We start from the raw sequence: 19,911 nt of genomic DNA, 5'->3' as shown, positions 1-19,911 counted from the left end.
AGTCTAAGGGAAATAAATAAATGATTGCTCATACATACACATACGAATATGTGCATATGCACGTATATACAAACACAGGGGTTTTTTTTTGTTTTTTTGGTGCCATACCTGAAACAAACAGCAGGGGGCGTTGAAGGAAAGCTCGCCTGTCCCAGGAAGTAGAGGGAAGAACGATCCAGAGCCAGGCAAAAGAGGCTCTGCCTGACCAAACCTCCAGGACCGTTTGAGCCCCTCTAATTATCCCTGGAGATCTATAGATCTGCCCCGGGATTCTGACCCTCATTATTAACAAGAGGACAGCTTTTCCCAAAAGAAAAATGGCAAATGGTACTCCTGCTGGCCAGTGCGCATGTGCAGAATGGTGCAGCCCGATGATCAACAAGAGCGTCTCCAGCACAGAAAAACAGTCCTGGGTGGCCACTCTCGCCCTAAGAGGAGGCCGGGGACACCCCCGGCAGCACGGCCAGACCCCACAAGGATAAAAAAAGCAAAAGGGCAAACATATTCAAAAAATGGAGCCAAAGAAGGCACAGAAAAGGTAAAGATCAAGGTAAAAAGGGGGAAACCTATAGGGAGACAGAAAAGAAAAACAAAAAGGGATAGGCAACCCTGTGAGATACAAGGGACTAAAGGAATGAAATGAATGAACTAGTTGGTCCCCCCAAGCCTCAGCCCGCAGACACTTACTGGCAGATTTCGTTCCTAAAGAGGAAACACTGCAGGGCCCCATCAAGACCCACAGAAGGGGTTCCAAGGCTGTTTAGTGCAATTTAGTGGCCCAAGAGCTGGGACTTTGAACTGGGAGAGGCTCAACCCAGCTGGATGCTGCACGGAGGCAGAGGTGGGGACATAGTACTGCTTACTCTTCACTGGTGCGTGGAGGTATGAGGAAAAAAAGAAGAATGGGGTGGGGCCTATCTAGGCCTTTCATTTATGCTATTCACTGGTCCTGAGGGAGTGGAAGAGAGGCGGAGCCTATCACTAGTATGCTGCCATGTTGGTGCTTTTAAGCTTTTTAAGCTTTTAGCTTTGTTATGCTGCAGTTTTGCTATAGCATTATTAACTTATTTTTCTTTCAACAGATGCCTATGAAACAGCAAAGATGCTGTGTGAGCAATACTATTTTTCTGCACCTGAGTTGAAAATTGAAGAATTTAATGGTAAATAGTTTTTTTCTGTATTCTCAGTTCCAAACAATAGGTGTAAATAGCAACGGCAATATCTGACTGTTAAAAATAGTATTATCTGTTCAAGTTCTAAGTTTTAAATCAACTTTATATAGGTCTCGGTGCTGTGTCTAATTATAATTGTCGTTGGAAAGATATCTTAATGGCTTTAGTGGTAAATCCTCTAAATGACTGCTGTTTACACAGCGTGGTCAGATCACAAAGGTTGGCTTATAATCTTTTCAGAGACAGACCTGGGCAACAGGACACAAGACTGATGTGTCGTTTACACACCCGATTTCACTCATTAAACCTTAAAGGAAATATATGGGGTTTAGAAAAAAAAAATAAACATACATACTCATGTATATGCTGCAGCATCGGTGTGATGCTGCAACTCTCCCATGTCAGCTTTAAAAACAGCATGTGATCCCCCCCCCTCCAAGACAATACCAGACCCTTCAGTCTGGCATGGATTTTGAGGGAAGCCCCCACGCCAAAAAAAACAGCATGGGGTCCCCCCCACAATCCATATCAGACCCTTATCTGAGCACGCAGCACGGCAGGTCAGGAAAGGGGGGGAACAATCGCTTGTCCCCCCACCTTTCCTGACCTGCTGGGCTGCGTGCTCGGATAAGGATCTGGTATAGATTTTGGGGGGGGGGACCCCATGCCGTTTTTTTTCTTTTCATTTTGGCGTGGGGTCCCCCCCCTCAAGATTCATACCAGACTCAAAGGGCCTGGTTTTGTCGGATCAAAGTTGGATCCCGTTCATTGAAGTTGCATGGAAGTCGGACAAGAAGTAGGGCAAAGTCAGAGCAGAAGTCGTCCGACTTCCATGTCGCAGCAGTATGAACCCGGCCTAAGTTTAAGTGTCAGAAGTTCAGTGCACCTGTGACAGGATGAATTAAATTAAGAGTTTTCAATAACACAGCAGCATCCCCACATGTGGGAAAACCAACATTAGAGGTCATTTATTTTTACAAAGCAAATATCTAAAAAAAAAAAACATTTCTTAGAGTTCAATTTCAAGAGGACTCAGGCTGATACAGCTCACTTTAGGGGGGTGGCAATTACAGTAATTGTAAGAAACACAGCATGACAAATCTAAATAATGAGTGTTTAACTTAAAATGCAAACACCTTTGAAGTCTTTTTTGGCTTTTCAAAGCCAACAATGATGTGGTGTTAATCTTACTGTTTGCTTCTACTCTGTCCTGGCCTTTCCTGGAGACTTAGCCCCAGTCAACATCGGTGCAACGTGTCATGCGATTTGACAGGTCCAAATCGCATGACAAGTCGCACCCTAATGTCGCCAATTGAACCGTTCAAATTGGTGCAATTTCAGGTGCTACTTGCATAGACATCTGTGCATGAACTCGCACAGATGTCAACCAAGTCGCACTGACATGCAGCTTTTTGCAATCTCAACTTAAGTCGCATGATTTGAAAGCTGCATTCATTCACTGTGAACCAGGGATAAACTGCACCCTTGTCCAGGACCCCTTGCTGCCTTTGGACATAGAACACTGAGAAGTTCACCCTTGTGCAGTACTCTCCTGTAAGTGTGTTCCCTGGCAGCACTGTGCAGTGCAGTAGAGATTTCTTAGCCCAGAGTATTGAGCCTCGCTCTCTGTGTTCTGCTGTGACAATGGATTACCAGATGTTGATATTTAAAAACAATAATTCAGGTACCAAAGCTACTTCTATATATTTTTTTCTTAATTTATTTATTTTCATTAAATGTATTAAAAGTATCAAATGTATTAAAAGTGTTTTTATACATATTTTCTAAATAGCTATAAAAATATATGTACATTTATAAATATATTTATAAATATTGTATTATATTTATACATAGTTGTATAAATATTTTTAATGTATGAGTATGAGTATTTGGATTGAATGGTTCTTCTATATATTTGTATGGAGTTCCCCTTTAAAAACACAAGTAATTTAAATCTTTATAGTGGTAAGTTGATATTAAAGTGTTACTAAGCTAAAGGGGTTGTAAAGGCAATTTAAAAAAAATAAATAACAAACATGTTATGCTTACTTCCACTGTGCAGCTTGTTTTGCACAGAGTGGCCCCGAACCTGGTCTTTTGGGGTCCCTTGGCGGCTGTCTCAGCTCCACCCCACAAGACCTAACCACCTTCATGCGAGCTCCCTCGCATGGTGTTTAGTTCATGCGGGTGCGCTCTCGTGATACAGCCGGCGGCTATAGCCACTCACTGTATCACTCGGCCCATCCCCCGGCGCGCCGCGTCGCGTCATTAGATGTGATTGAATCCATACACTCTAGCCAATCAACGGCCAGGCTGAGCGACGAAGAGGACATCAGGGGCGAGTGCAGCAGGTGAACGGGCTCAGGTAAGTAAAACGGGGGGGCTGGGGGGTCCGGTATTGTCAGATGTTTTTTCACCTTAATGCATAGGATGCATTAAGGTGAAAAACGCGAACCTTTACAACCAGATTCAGTCCGGTGCACTTTTAGTCTGCATGAAAAATGCATGGACAGTGTTTTCCATGTATTCCAATAGCCATATTTCACACCAGTGCAGCGTGTTCCAGTGCAGTCAACAAAAATAGAACATGCATTCTTTTCTATATGGAACACATCTGGCATGCAGCAAAACGCATCAAAAATGCACTGGAATGCACATGTCCTTATGAAGAAAAAAATAGGGGGAAAAATGCACCTGAATGCATCAAAAACACACTTTCAGGAATGCATTCAGAATGCAAAAATTGTGGTGTGAACTGGCCATAAAGGCAAAACTCTTTTTTTCATTTTAGTGCTGGTTCACGCCAGTGTGTGGTGCAAGATCGCATGTGATTCGCACCGCACTGCAGTGCAAATCACATGCAATGTCCGTGCAATGCGATTTCAGCCATACAGATAGTATGGCTGATATCGCAACGCATTCGGACCAAACTCGCACAGGACCCAGAATTGGATCGCGTGGGCAGTTCGCATATGGCAGTGTGAACTGCTGTGCGAGTCGGGTGTGATGCGGGAACCCGCAGTGGATTTGCAGGGTTTCCTGCATCGCACAAGTGTGAACCGGCACTGAGTCAAACCCACATCTATCCGTTTTTAATACTGTCTGTGCGCCGATAAGGAGACTCACCCTCTCTTTTTGTCCTGTTTACCGTTATCATTGAAAGTGAAAGTAAGAGAAAATCCCAAATTTTGGTTTGTCCCAGAAAAGTAATAGAGGGCAAATTTTCCAATGGGGATCCAAGGGAATTCCCTTAATTTGCACGGATTTACTCTCACTTCCTGTTTTGGTAATGGGACAGGAAGTGAAGGGAAATATCCCCAATGGGATACATGGTAAAAAAAAAAATTCTTAAAGGGGTTATAACCCTTCCTCACTATTCAAAATGAAAAAAATAAAAAAGTTCTACTTTAAGGATGTTGTGCAAAGTAATACAAATTAGCACAATATACATATAACTATTGTGCTATGTGCATTATTATATAGACCAGTGGTCTTCAAACTGCAGCCCTTTGCTTGCTTTTATCTGGCCCTTGGGGCATTATTCCCCCCCCCCCCCCCACTGTCAGCAATAGTGGGGCATAATTCCTGACGCTGACAATGGGGCACTATTCCTCCCACTGAGACCGATGATGGGGCTCTATTCCTCCCACTGCCACCATTGACGGGGCACTATTCCTCCCACTGCCACCATTGACGGGGCACTATTCCTCCCACTGACACCAATGATGGGGCACTATTCCTCCCACTGACACCAATGATGGGGCACTATTCCTCCCACTGACACCAATGACGGGGCACTATTTCTCCCACTGACACCAATGACAGGGCACTATTTCTCCCACTGACACCAATGACAGGGCACTATTTCTCCCACTGACACCAATGACGGGGCACTATTCGTCCCAATGACGGGGCACTATTTGTCCCACTGACACCAATAACTGGGCACTATTCCTCCCACTGACACCAATGATGGGGCACTATTCCTCCCACTGACACCAATGATGGGGCACTATTCCTCCCACTGACACCATTGATGGGGCACTATTCCTCCCACTGACACCAATGATGGGGCACTATTCCTCCCACTGACACCATTGATGGGGCACTATTCCCCCCACTGACCCCCCTAATACCAAAGAGGGGACACTATTTACTTCCAGTGACACCAGGACAGTCGGGCCCCCCTAAAGTTTGAAGGACAGTAAACAGGCCCTTTGTTTAGAAAATGTGGAAACCCATGATATAGACAATCAGAAAACGAAATAGTGTATAGTGTCTTTTTCCTTTGTCATGTCAGAATGAACTTCATGTATTTGCTCTTGTTTTACAGCTAAGGCTCCTGGCAGACCTCTGCAGGTGGTCTATGTGCCCTCTCATCTATTTCACATGCTATTTGAATTATTTAAGGTAGGTGCTTAGTAATGCATGGTTTCAACTAGTTTCTTTGGTAATTACACTATTATTTTTTTTTATTACAGGAAAGTCAAATTAGATTTGGTTTTATTTATTTATTTATTTTTAATAGTTACAAATAGTAATTCACATATTTCCGTGAAACTATGATTTATCTTGCTTTATTGTATTGTGCTGTAACTGTTTTAGATTTTGTTACATAAAACCAGAGAAGACAGTAAATGTGTCACTGTAGCAGCAGCAGTGCGGTACACCGTCCAGATGGGCTTAAGATTAAAAAGTGTTTAAACTTTTAAACCCTCTTCTAGCTTTGCGTGCTTTCTGAAAACAATTGGGTCAGTAACTAAAAAAAGCTTTTTTTTTTGTAGATTTATTTGGTGCGCTCAAATAATATGTTGTGATAAAAGTGTAATGAACAGACTGCATTGCAGACAAAGAGCACTTGGGGAGCCAGTGCCATCACAGGGGTATAATTATAAGCTGGCCAACGATCAGTTTGCCAATCGAATGCTCATTGGGTCTTTTTCCATAATTATAATGCACACCTGTGTGTGTAGGACTGAATCTCATTTACTATACATTTGGATTTCCAGCTCTCAAATGGCAAACCCAGTTCTTGGAAATATAAAGTGTTTCAAAAGTCAAAACATTTTTTACCTTAATGCATTCCCTGCATTAAGAAAAACAATGTTTCAGTAGTTGTCCCTGACTACCCCCAAGTACTTATAGAGTACTTATAAAAATATAAACACTCGCGACTTGACAGTGAATATCTAGAGTAATTATGCAGCAGCTCTCTCAAATCGTGTGATTGATAATGAAAAAATGTCAGAGAAATCCCGTGAACAGACAGCGCATGCAATTACCAATTAATGACATGTACATCCATATACAGTGCAATCAAAAAATACTGCAAGAACTATATTAAATTAAAAGTCCATAACAAAATAATAAATTAACTCCTTGAATCAGATGTGTGTGTGTGCTCTTCATTAAAATCCCACACGCTGGTGATATACAATTGAAAATGTGTCCCCAATCGACTGGTAGGTGAAGTAAAGGTCCCTACTCACCAAACGATGTTGACCCTTATTATGGTACAATAAGAGAGGTCAAACAAGCTTAAGTGCTCTCCGTGACCAAGGAATCCCCAGGACAGGCTCCGATCAATATCTCCTTGCTACAGTCCGTAATCCAAGGGTTAACCTCATATCAATCAAAAAGAAAATGGGCTCCTCATAGCGTAAAAAATTGTTTTCTTCTTTAATAGAACTTTTAAATTACAGTTGCCAAACAGGATTGAATCCTTATTGTAACAAACATAGAGGCATCAGAATAACCTCACAATGGCTAAAATGAGCTCAGGTATATTGCTGCGTACCACCTAGAGCCTTACACGCCACACCGTTCTTCCTAACTTGACGCGCTTCGTCATCAAAAAATGACATCATAATCCGCTTCTGATGATGTCATTTTTGATGACGAAACGCATCAAGTTAGGATGCACGGTGCGGCGTGTAAGGCTCTAGGTGGTGCACAGCAAAATTAGCCCATTTTAGCCATTGTGAGGTTATTCTGATGCCAATATGTTTGTGACAATAAGGATTCAATCTTCTTTGGCAACTGTAATTTAAAAGTTCTATTAAAAAGGAAAAACTTTTTTACACTAAGAGGAGCCTGTTTTCTTTTTGATTGCTATGAGGTTAACCCTTGGATTATGGATCGTAGCAAGGAGATATTGGTCGGAGCCTGTCCTGGGGATTCCTTGGTCACGTAGACCGCTTAAAGCGGAAGTAAACCCATCCATATAACAGTTTAATTTCCAGCATATACCGGAAATGTAACACTCCCATTGGTTGTGCTCTCAACCAAACCATCCAATGGCTGGTGTCATAACTGATCACATGTGCATTACCATGGCATTTATAGATTAAACAGAGGCAAAGATGGCAGCTTCCTTGGCTGAAAACAATAGGAGGGTTTACTTACACTTTAAGCTTGTTTGACCTCTCTTCGTACCATAATAAGGGTCAACATCGTTTGGTGAGTATGGACCTTTACTTCACCTACCAGTCGATTGGGGACACATTTTCAATTGTATATCACCAGCGTGTGGGATTTTAATGAAGAGCACACACACATCTGATTCAAGGAGTTAATTTATTATATTGTTATTGACTTTTAATTTAATATAGTTCTTGCATGTTTAATACACAGTATTTTTTGATTGCACTATATATGGATGTACATGTCATTAATTGGTAATTGCACCCCCAAGTACTTAGGTGAGTCATAGCTCAGTCCAGCCCTGTGCCCATCTGCAGTGCCATGGCTCTCTGTTCCCCTCCTCACAGGACACAGAGGCAGCAGTGGGAGCAATTGACTCATGCTGCTGTCAATCTAATCCTATGAGGAAGGAGCAGGGGGCGGGGCTGAGCTGCACTGTGTGTGTCTATAGATGCACACAGCCTGTCTTGAGAGCGAGCCTGTAGGAGTGCCCTCTTAGCACACAGCTTGATGAGAGGGCACTTCTAGAAAAGGAGGAGCGGACAGTGCCAAAGGGGTCCCCAGAAGAGATGGTAAGGGGCTGCTCTGTGCAATACCATTATACAGAGCAGGTTAGTAAACCATGTTCTTTTCTTTTTGCTGATCCTTCAGAAGCACTTTAAAGCTGCATTTTGGACTTTTGCTGATAGGGATGGGAAATCTTTGGTTTTTAACAGTGACAATGGATTTCTGTAGAGGACAGGCTGCACCCTCAATGCTTCGTACCTCTGCTGCACATTCAGTGCCCCACAAATAAAGACACCAGCTTTTAAATTTCCATTTGCATGAACCAACATTCACTAAAGATTTATGCTATGAATAAATTAAAATGGTTGTAAACCTCAGTCATGGAATCTGAGCAAAGCACATACACTCACCAGCCACTTTATTAGGTACACCTGTTCAATTGCTTGGTAACACAAAGTGCTAATCAGCCAATCACATGGCAGCAACTCAATGCATTTAGGCATCTAGACGTGGTGAAAATGACTTGCTGAAGTTCAAACCGATTTGTGACTTTGAACATGGCATGGTTGTTGGTGCCAGACGGGCTGGTCTGAGTATTTCAAAAACTGCTGATCTACTGGGATTTTCATGCACAACCATCTCTAGGCTTTGTAGAGAATGGTCTGAAAAAGAGAAAATATCCAGTGAGCTGCAGTTGTGTGGACGAAAATGACTTGTTGATTTCAGAGGTCAGAAGAGAATGGGCAGACTGGTTCGAGATAACAAAAAGGTAACAGTAACTCAAATAACCACTCGTTACAACCAAGGTATGCAGAACACCATCTCTGAACGCACAACACATCGAACCTTGAAGCAGATGGGCTACAGCAGCAGAAGACCACACCGGGTGCCACTCCTGCCAGCTAAGAACAGAAAACTGAGGCTACAATTCGCACAGGCTCACCAAAATTGGACAATAGAAGATTGGAAAAATGTTGCCTGATCTGATGAGTCTCGATTTCAGCTACGACATTCAGATGGTAGACTCAGAATTTGGCACAAACAACATGAAAGCATGGATCCATCCTGCCTTGTATCAACGGTTCAGGCTGGTGGTGGATATTTTCTTGGCACGCTTTGGGCCCCTTAGTACTAATTGAGCATTGCTTAAACACCACGGCCTACCTGAGTATTGTTGCTGACCATATCCATCTCTTTATGACTACAGAGTTCCCATCTTCTGATGGCTACTTCCATCAGGATAATGCACCATGTCACAAAGCTCAAATCATCTCACAACTGGGTACTTGAACATGACAATGAGTTCACTGTACTCCAATGGCCTCCACAATCACCAGATCTCAATCCATTAGAGCACCTTTGGGATGTGGTGGAACGGGAGATTTGAATCATGGATGTGCAGTCGACAAATCTGCAGCAACTGCGTGATGCTATCATATCAACATAAACTAAAATCTCTGAGGAATGTTTCCAACACCTTGTTGAATCTATGCCACGAAGAATTAGGGTAGTTCTGAAGGCAGAAGGGGTCCAACCTGATACTAGTACCTAATAAAGTGGCCGGTGAGTGTATATTTGCAGTTTTTACTTATCTCTCCCCAAAGCTCTAAGTGTCCTTTCTCTTTGCTGCTCAGATGCCTCTGTTATCAGCATGAGTCACTTCTGAGAAGTTTTCGGACACATGAGATAAATTTGTGTCTGGAGGGGGGGGGGGAGAGCTCAGCACAACAGCTTGTCTTTTCAGAACACAGTTCTTTGGCTGTGTGGAGGGGGTGTGTTCCCTTTCTCCAATCAGCTCTCACACAGTGTAACTGCAGCCTCTCTGCCCCCTTCTCTGTGCTCCTAACAGATTAAGAAAGATTTGTATATTTCTGCCCTTTTGAAGGGTTGCAGGGAAGAGAATACAGCAGATAAACAAGTAAAACCTATGTAGGGGGATTTGTTTCAATTTTGTGTATTACCTGAGGCCGTTCACTTCACTGGGTATATATATATGAGGGTTTACAAGCACTTTAAATCTGCAGGGTGAATTTCATAAAACAGCTAACAAATACAGACACATATGCTTTATGGGGTTGGGCAATTTGCTTTACTCAGTCTCGTTAAAAAAGTGGAAAAAAAAAAGAACGTTGACATCTGATTCTGATCCTTCCATGTTCAATGCAGCACGCTGACATACGGGCAGAGAAGGAGAACAAGGAGTATAAGCCAATGCCTTCAGCGCCACCTGCACATGAAACCTGGTACTGCAGGCAAGACATGCAAATGCTTGTGCGAATGCCTGGGAAGTGGATAGAGGCTTATTGATCTTCTCCAGTTTGGTGACATTGCATACATACTTCCACGACAGAGCTGTTTGTATAGAGCTAAAGGGATTGCCACAGGCATTAGTGGAGGTTTAAGGATTGGGAATTAGGATGTACGTGCTCTGAGCTCTGAGTACCAGCAAAGGGCAACGAAGCAAGAACTGAGGATATTGCACTACAAGCAGAGGGCATGAGCTACCTGCCTGTATTAATAATCCTGTACATGCCTTCTAGCATTAGATTTACAGGCACACATTTTCATACTTGCTAGCTCATATTTCACACTGCATCCAATAAATATTTTATCCACACATTCTTATTATTTCATCTGAATATATTATATGGGCATATGCTATATCCAGCTCTGCTGCATGACAGTGAGCAACAGACTTTTAGAATGGCTGTAGGCTTTTACCATTTTTTGAACAGTAACGGGTCTTTTTATAAAATATTTGCTGTGCAATTGTCTCAAGCATTCGAACAGCCATTGTGGATAATCCACATAATTTGTCTAAAATATGTATTTTCTATTATCGTCTGCTCCATCTGGTGGCTGTAATCCAAATTTTCCTCAGTTAGAAAAATACCACATTACGCCCACTAGATGGAGCTGACAGTCATAGCAAATAAACATATTAGGCCAGGGGTGTCAACCCTTTTGACTTTCCTGAGCCACATTGGAAGAAAAGGAATTGTCTTGGGTCACACATAAAATACACTAACAATAAGGGCCAGTTCACACCACATGCAGTCCAGTGCTTTTTTTCTGCATCAAAAACGCATAGAAAGTAGGTTATATGGTTTTCAATGGCATAGTTCACACCAGTGCTTGCAGTTCCAGAAAAAAAAGTAGAACATGCTGCATTTTTCCTGGACTGTACTGGAACGCTGTAAAAAGCATCAAAAATTCACGGGAACACACCTAAACGCATCAAAAACGTACTGGAACACCCATGTTCTTATTTAAGGTTAAGGAAAAAAAAAAGAGGGGAAATGCACTGGACTGCATCAAAAACGCACTGAAACGTATCAAAAACGCACTAGAACGCATCAAAAACACGCATAAAAAAGCATCTGGAGCGCATCCAGACTGCGTTTCTATGGTGTGAACCTGTCCTAAGGATAGCTGATGAGCAGAAAAAGTCGGGCACATCTCAGGTAGACAATCACTGATATAGATACTATACCTATATGAGTAAACTTATGTTTTTTATTATAAAAGTAAAAGAGGGTAACATAAACCTAGTGCGATATTAAACACTGTTTTGGATAAACAAACGCATCAATATCTGGTTCGAAGGATGTAGTAGCAATTCTCAATTAATTCTCAAGGTGCTCATCAGATATTTTGGATGTGATTTTGCGCTTCGCGTGCTTCATCCTTGAAAACTGTTGCTCACAAATATAGGTACTGCCAAAAACCGATGACATGAATAAGGCGTGATTGTGAAAAAGTGATATATTTTTCTTTGGGAAGATAAAACTTATAAAAAAAAAATACTTAATTTTTTTTTTTCTTCCAGCCACGTGTAAAAGAACACATTTTTACAAACAAAAAAAAAAACTTTTTTTGTTGAAAAAAAAACATAGAAATGGCACACCTTCCATATGTCTATCCTCACATTTCACAATGATATTTCAAATGTTTATTAATCTAAAATGATACACATTGTATATTGAGCACATACATAATGTATTTATGAAACAAAGATAGTAAACACATTACAGAGCACATAATCAATCTGTCATAGTTCCTCAAGGGTCCCTATACAACAGTTATACACTCAATGGCCAGGTTTGGATGCTTAACCTATTAGAATGCTTTAGACTATGGAAAGAAACTGGGGCACCCAGTACATACCAGTGACCGTAGTGGAAATGGGAACACAGAAACCCTAGGCAAGACAAGAGTTCTCACCTTCTATGTTGACCCATGCCAGCTGATAATAGGAACATTTTATAAGACTTCACTTTTTACCATACACTGCTGCCGGCAGCTGATTTCTTTCCTCTGAAGTTTACCTATGGCCAAAACATTTTTTAAGCTTAAGAGAAAGAGTTAGGATCCCTGTCAGGTTTTACCACTTACTTACTGGGCAAATATACCCCTTTCCTGCCCAGGCCAATTTTCAGTTTTCAGCACTCTCACACTTTGACAATTGCGAGGTCTTGCAACACCGCACCCATATATAGAGCAAAAAGCCCCGGTCAGCTTGATCGGCTTCTCTGGCTCCAATCTCCAGCGGAGTGCACTATAACACACCTCCTGCGGCACAGCGGGTCTGATACCCGCGACCAGCCACCGGACTCACAGTTGTGACCCTGGTTTTTCCACTCTGGTGGCTCCCTCCAGAGATCCGGTTGTCCACCCCATGACCGAGAGTTGAAGCCTACCGTTTGATGTTAACCCCTTGTCTGGATGTCTTGGTGGTATCAATAATGACAATTTGTTTTTATGATTGCTTTTGCAAATTTCTATAATTTGTATTACCATTGACAGTTGCTTTTAATTCTCTCAAGCATGCATCAAATAAATCACTTTTACTTGCCTAAAGGTTTGCAAGTTTTTATGCTGGTCCCATAGAGCGCTGCTTTTTTGTTTTATATGTCTTGTTATCCACCTTTTCCAGTGGTTGGCTGCTGCACTGTGCTTCAGTTTATTTTACATTCTCCAGGATATGCATACCTCCATAGACGGCTGACAGTTATAGCGCTCAAGGACCCTTTTGTTGTGACTGCGCCCATATGAAATTTTTATCATTTTTTTCGCACAAATAGAGCCTTCTTTTGGTGGCATTTAATCACCACTGGGGTTTTTATTTTTTGCTAAACAAACAAAAAAGACCAAACCTATTGACCAACTATAAACAGTACAGTAAGTTACAGGTGGAAACTAGGGCATACGCCCTTATAGTAGTGCGCACAGAGTAATGGCCTCAGACAGTGCCCGCAATGCTTCCAGCCCGGGGGACAACAAACATAGCCAGGGTTGTTATAATAAACTATCTCACCAGTTCCACAAGTTCCAGATGCTTTTGCCCATGCAGTGATGAGGGATTGCTTAAACTGACAGGCCTGCCGGACAGTAGGTGGCAGCGAGCAGCCAGATGGCCACCCGGTGCTTTCCAGGACCAATGTGGAGTGCAAGCAGCCGAAAGTGACACTTTGCTGCCTCTGTTCATAAGTATAGGTCGGACGTAAGTCGGACGTTCATAATTCGGGGACTGCCTGTAGAGTTTACAACCATTCTTTACTCCATACAAAAAGATTAAAAAAATGTTTTTGCCTAGAGATACACTTTAACCACTTCCTTACTGCACTATAGCTGAAAGATGGCTACAGCGCGGCTCTGTTGTTTTAGGAGGGCGTCCATGGACATCCTCCTGGAACCACGCCTTTCGCACGCTCTGTTATTGCTGTGTTCTTAGGACACAGCCAATCACAGATCGTGGTAAAGGGTCGATAGTGGTAAAGGGCCGATCACAGATCATGGTAAAGGGCCAATCACAGATTGCATAGCTCCCAACTGTCCCTGATTTCGAGGGACTGTCCCTGATTTGGAGCAATGTCCCTCTGTCCCTCATTGCTCCTCATTTGTCCCTCATTTTGGTCTGATCTGTATAGTTGTATATAAAATGCACTTTTTATCTATCAAAAAGTGTTTCTCAGTGCTAAACCTTTCATCCAAATTCTAAATTGCTGCATTTGTAAATTCCAAAAGCCAATACAAAGGAATAGTAGTGGGAAAAAAGCATGTGTGGGTTTAACCAATCTTGTTTTTTTATACAATTCTCCTTTAAGAGGGCGTGGCAGGGGGTGTGTCCTATGCTGCATACTTTTGCTGATAATTGTCCCTCATTTCCATTTCAAACCATTGGGAGGTATGCAGATTGTGGTAAAGGGCCAATCACAGCGGCCCTTTACCACGTGATCAGCTGTGTCCAATTACAGCTGATCACAGTGTAAACAGACTTGCCAGTTATCAGCAGTACTTTCCTCACATGCTGTCACAGCGTGAGGAGAGGAGAGGCGGTAACCAGCAATACTGACAAGGGACATGTACACAGATAATCAGGGCACTGATTATCAGTGCAGCCCCATTAGTGCCAATTAGTACCAATCAATGCTGCTCATCAGTGCTGCCCATCAGTGCCTCTTCAACAGTGCTGCCCACCAGTGCTGCATATTGGTGCCCATTAGTGCCGCCTATCAGTGCCGCATATCAGTGCAATCTCATCAGTGTCTATTAGTGCAGCCTATCAGTGCACATCAGTGAAGGAGAAACATGACTTATTTGCAAAATGATAAAAATTTCATACAGTACAGTGTTGCATGACCACACAATGGCCACAGAGCTGAAAGCTGTTGATTGGCCTGATTGGGAAGGGGTATAAGTGCCCAGTAAGCAAGTGGTTAAAGGCCACCTAGGCACCAGACTGTCACAAATGAATGTAGTGTTTCCTCTGTCTATGTCTGCTCCGTATTAGATATAGTTTAGTTAGTAATATAATAGACATTGGAGATTGTAAATCACCATCCCATTTATTTTCTGTTGTAATTCTAGCACACAGAATAGCTTACCTAACCAAGGACGCCTCTGATTTCACAGGAAACCCTACACAAGCAAATTTCTGTTTTTGTGGCAAAAAACAAGCTGTCGTTTAATTCCTCCTGGCTGAGGTCACTTCCCAGACATGGACAGAAGGGTAATAAAAAGTTAAGCCTCGACTCCTGGGAAAATATGACAAGGGGAAATACTTCTTTTATTATGCCCAGAACATCTCCAGTAAATGTAATACTATTAATGGCACATCTGTTCGAGGGAGCCGTGAAGCACTGTGGTCCAGCAAAACTAGTTACTTTGGAGCCGTGACATTTTCCACTCTGAATCAAATTAATAACAGTGTGTATTGGAATCCAGTTAAGGATATAATGCCTTGCCATAATTGTTCAGAATTAGCGGTATCACTATCGTGATCTTGGCTACAGTTCAACCTGGTTACAGAGCAATTTACTGCTATAATAAGGGATAACGCTACTTGGGTGGCACGAAGCAGCAAGCAGTTCATTTCATAAGAAAAGATTGGCACTTTCCACAATGATATATTGTGGTGCCGTCTTATATGCAGTCCTTGAGCAACCATTTTATTAATAATTGGGCATTTAAATAGCTACTCTATTCTAATGTTAAGCTTATTACCTTATTATTTTACTTTTATAATTAGTATTCCCGGGCATAGAAAGTAGTAATTTTGACTCAATGTCGTCTTAAGTCTTCTTGGTGCGTGGTGCTTTAATTATTCTGGTGCCAAAAAAAGCACACAGGAACAGAACTCCACCACTGGCCCAAAACAGCAAATATCTCAGACTGCTGATACCTATACAGTGATCAGTGTTCCCCATCCAGATGATCTGATATGAGATTTAATGTTTCTGCGCACCTCCTAGATAGAAAATATGGATTTAAACTGGTTGTAAACTCTCACATATACTCATCACGTGTCTGACAAAAGGGGTCCTGTGTGGCTTGATTAAAAACCATTTGGACGAAATTGATGATCCTTGGTGTGCTGGCGAACATCTACTTATCGTACAGGTTCTAGTATCCAGCTGGTGGTCGCTACAGCACCCAGTACCTTAAGAGCTCATTCCAGGAACGTGTGCTATGGGATTATGGACTGTGGGCTTACCACAGAGGAGATGAAGGAACATCTGCTCCATAGGTGTGCGCAGCCTATTGCATTAGAGTGTGCACCCTTAAGCTCAAACACACATGCATGTGTATGTGCCTACATATATATGCCCCCGGCACATTGATCTCCCTGCCGGCACAGTGAAAGAGAAGATCATAGACACTTCTCTTATGGCAGAGCCAGTAAGAGGGAGATCTTTGCCATGTTCCTGCTGCTACACAGAGCGATAACACTAATGCACATGGGATGATTAGGGTGTGCCTGGGCACACCCGGCACACCCTGTGCACACGCCTATGATCTGCTCCCTGATTGATGAATGAGGAGATCAGAGAACAGGCAGGGAAGCAGGTAACCAAGCACAATCTGTTCTTGTTTATCTCCTTTAGATGGTAGGGGAGAAATCAGATCTAATAGACCCCTGATGTCTCTGTAAAGAGTACCTGTCACCTGCCCAAAGCTATCACAAGGGGGCTTGTTTGCCCCCTTGTGATAGCAGTAAAGTTAAATGAAAAAGAAAAAACTTAAAAGTGAAAAAAAAAAATTACACAAAAATATTACCCCCTACATATACGCAAATGCAAACACGTGCCTAGGTCCGGAACGCAAATGTAAATGGTGATTGCATCCCATGTGTGAGGTATCCCAGAGTGAAAGCAATAATTATAAGGTCCTAATTCGTGATTAACTCTAAACTCATACTCTGTAAAGCAGGGGTCTCAAACTGGTGGCCCTCCAGCTGTTGCGAAACTAAAAGTCCCATCATCCCTCTGGCTGTGGGAGTCATGCTTGTAACTGTCAGCCTTGCAATGCCTCATGTGACTAGTAGTTTTGCAACAGCTGGAGGGCCGCCAGTTTGAGACCCCTGCTGTAAAGGCTTTTAAAGCCTCATTTATGGGAATTTTAGGTACTGTACTCTGTCGCCATTTCACAGGCGCAATTTCAAATCTTGACATGTTTGGAATCTATTTAGTTGACGCAACTTCATCTTTAAAATTTCACTACAAAATGTGTATTGTTTTTTTGTTTGTGTGCACTAAAATTCATTTAAGTGTATTTTTTCCTGAAAATTTGCGTTTAATAAATGGCTGCACAAATATCCTGCAAAAGAAAAAATTGCAACAGCCACCAGTTTTTTCTCCGGGGGCCCTGCTTTCACAAAAATCTATAATGTTTGGGGATTTTAAGTCATTTTCTTCTTCAAAAATGCTAACATAATGCTTAACATGTATGTAAAAAATTTCTAAATTTCCCTAGATGGCAAGTGGTTCAAGTAGATCTAAACCTGAAAATTGATGCAAGTGTATTACACTCTACTCCTCCTCTGATCCCTAAAATACTGCTGAAATACATACCTTTACGCTAGTTTAATTCCTCCGTAGTACTAGTGCCCTGGGGGGAACACAAAATTGGCAGTGAGTGAAATAACTTTTTTAACTTGTCCATCATTGGGTCATATGGTTATTTGCTATCATTTAATCATTGCACACACGTACACTGTTATGCCGCGTACACACGGTCGGACTTTACGGCGGACTTTGCCCGGCGGATTTTTCGACGTACTTTCCGACGGACTTTGTGAATGAACGGACTTGCCTACACACAATCCACCAAAGTCCGTCGAATTCGTACGTGATGACGTACGACCGGACTAAAACAAGGAAGTTCATAGCCAGTAGCCAATAGCTGCCCTAGCGTGCCTTTTTGTCCGTCGAACTAGCATACAGACGAGCGGACTTTTCGACCGGACTCGATTTCAACGGATAAATTTTAAACAAGTTTAAAATCTAAGTCCGTCCAACTTTTGAGAAAACAAAGTCCGCTGGAGCCCACACACATCGAATTGTCCGACGAAATCCAGTCCGCCGGGCAAAGTCCGCCGTAAAGTCCGCTCGTGTGTACGCGGCATTAATCTCCAAAAAATGGCCAGGACTGTCTGCACAGACTGATCTTTTGTGCCTGTATATGCGTAAATATAAGCCTATGCAGTTTACTGTATATGTACGTGTACATAACAGTACACTAAGGCAGGGGTAGGCAACCTTAAAGAGGTGGAGATCTACCTGAACAACATGGGAGAAGTCAAAGATCCCCAGGCACAGTGTCGCCTCCTCACACCTGATTTAAACCCCTAATTGCCATACTACCGTGTCGCAATCGTGTGCATTACACGGCACTCATGGGTTTAAATCAGGTGGTGAGGATGCAACATATCGTCTCCTCACCACCTCTCAAACACATTTGGATCGGCTTTCAGAGGTGCAGCAGTGCCTGTGAGTGGGCCCTTAGTTGCATTAGGCAGCGGCACCCTTAGGGACTGTCCACACGTAAAGTTGGGGGGGTGGTAAAACTCTGCGGTTGAATCACCGTTTTACAGCCCCCAATCCCTACCCCCTTTAGCTGCAGCAGTCAAAGGCGTACACATGCGACAGCAGGAATTAAGCCCCCTGTTGCTTTTGGTGGGTGCTACCTCCTGCCAAACTGAACCCATTCAAGTAAATGGGACCACTCTGCAAGTGTGCCGCAACTGCATGCTTCTGCAGGGTCCAAAAGTGTTAAAGCAGGTGGTGAGATAGCAACACAACGCTGCCTGCTTTAACCCCATGTTTGCTCTACTGCACAAGGTTGCAGGGCACTTGCAGAGCTGGAATGGGTCATACTTGGCAGGTGCTACACCCACCAACCATGACAGCCCTATACTATTATGCCCAGTGTATTGCTTCACACTGACCTGAAAATCTCTTCTTTCCTGCTGCTGGCACCACTCTGGAGACTGCTATCTGGGGTAAGAGACGGAGTGCAGATGGTATCACTCCGCATGGGAGAGGAGCCAGCACTACAGAGGAGGCTTTGGCTTATGCGGCTCTTGCTCCCTAATACAGCTCCAACTTTACAAGTAGTCCCTCTACATTGCACTCTGTTTGTTGCTCTAGCATCGTGGATAAGTGAGCCCAGACCTCGATCTACCAGTCACCAGTCTGCAATCTACTGGTAGATTGTGATCTACAGGTTGCTGACCCCCTGCACTAAGGGGTCTACTTATAAAAGTTTCACACAAGAGTCAAAACAACTTTCACCCAGGATTCACACATTAGATTGAATTTTAAAAATGTGTGAGTCTTGAGTGAAAGCATTTATAAACAGACCCCTTATATACAGTGGGAACAGAAAGTATTCAGACCCTCTTAAATTTTTCACTCTTTGTTATATTGCAGCCGTTTGCTAAAATCATTTAAGTTTTTTCCTCATTAATGTACACACAGCACCCCATATTAACAGAAAAACAGAATTGTTGAAATTTTTGCAGATTTATTAAAAAAGAAAAACTGAAATATCACATGATCCTAAGTATTCAGACCCTTTGCTCAGTATTTAGTAGAAGCACCCTTTTGATCTAATACAGCCATGAGTCTTTTTGGGAAAGATGCAACAAGTTTTTCACACCTGGATTTGGGGATCCTCTGCCCTTTCTCCTTGCAGATCCTCTCCAGTTCTGTCAGGTTGGATGGTAAATGTTGGTGGACAGCCATTTTTAGGTCTCTCCAGAGATGCTCAATTGGGTTTAAGTCAGGGCTCTGGCTGGGCCATTCAAGAACAGTCATGGAGTTATTGTGAAGCCACTGCTTTGTTAATGTTAGCTGTGTGCTTAGGGTCATTGTCTTGTTGGAAGGTAAACCTGAGGTCCTGAGCACTCTGGAGAAGGTTTTCATCCAGGATATCCCTGTACTTGGCCGCATTCATCTTTCCCTCAATTGCAACCAGTCGTCCTGTCCCTGCAGCTGAAAAACACCCCCACAGCATGATGCTGCCA

General features: G+C 42.7%; 1 protein-coding gene across 1 annotated transcript in view; it reads left to right on the top strand.

Moving 5' to 3' along the window:
* The window catches only part of PDK3 (pyruvate dehydrogenase kinase 3), a 150,758-nt gene that overhangs the window by 109,815 nt on the left and 21,032 nt on the right, over positions 1-19,911 (top strand). Inside the window, exons 6-7 of the mRNA XM_073616436.1 lie at positions 1,083-1,160; positions 5,506-5,582. Of these exons, the coding sequence (XP_073472537.1) occupies positions 1,083-1,160; positions 5,506-5,582 (155 nt within the window). The remainder of the gene's footprint in view (positions 1-1,082; positions 1,161-5,505; positions 5,583-19,911) is intronic.

This window comes from Aquarana catesbeiana, linkage group LG02 (genome assembly GCF_042186555.1).
Source record: "Aquarana catesbeiana isolate 2022-GZ linkage group LG02, ASM4218655v1, whole genome shotgun sequence".
In the NCBI taxonomy this organism is placed as follows: Eukaryota; Metazoa; Chordata; class Amphibia; order Anura; family Ranidae; genus Aquarana; species Aquarana catesbeiana.
The sequence above is the reverse complement of the archived record's forward strand: the minus strand, read 5'-3'. Positions and strand labels throughout refer to the sequence as shown.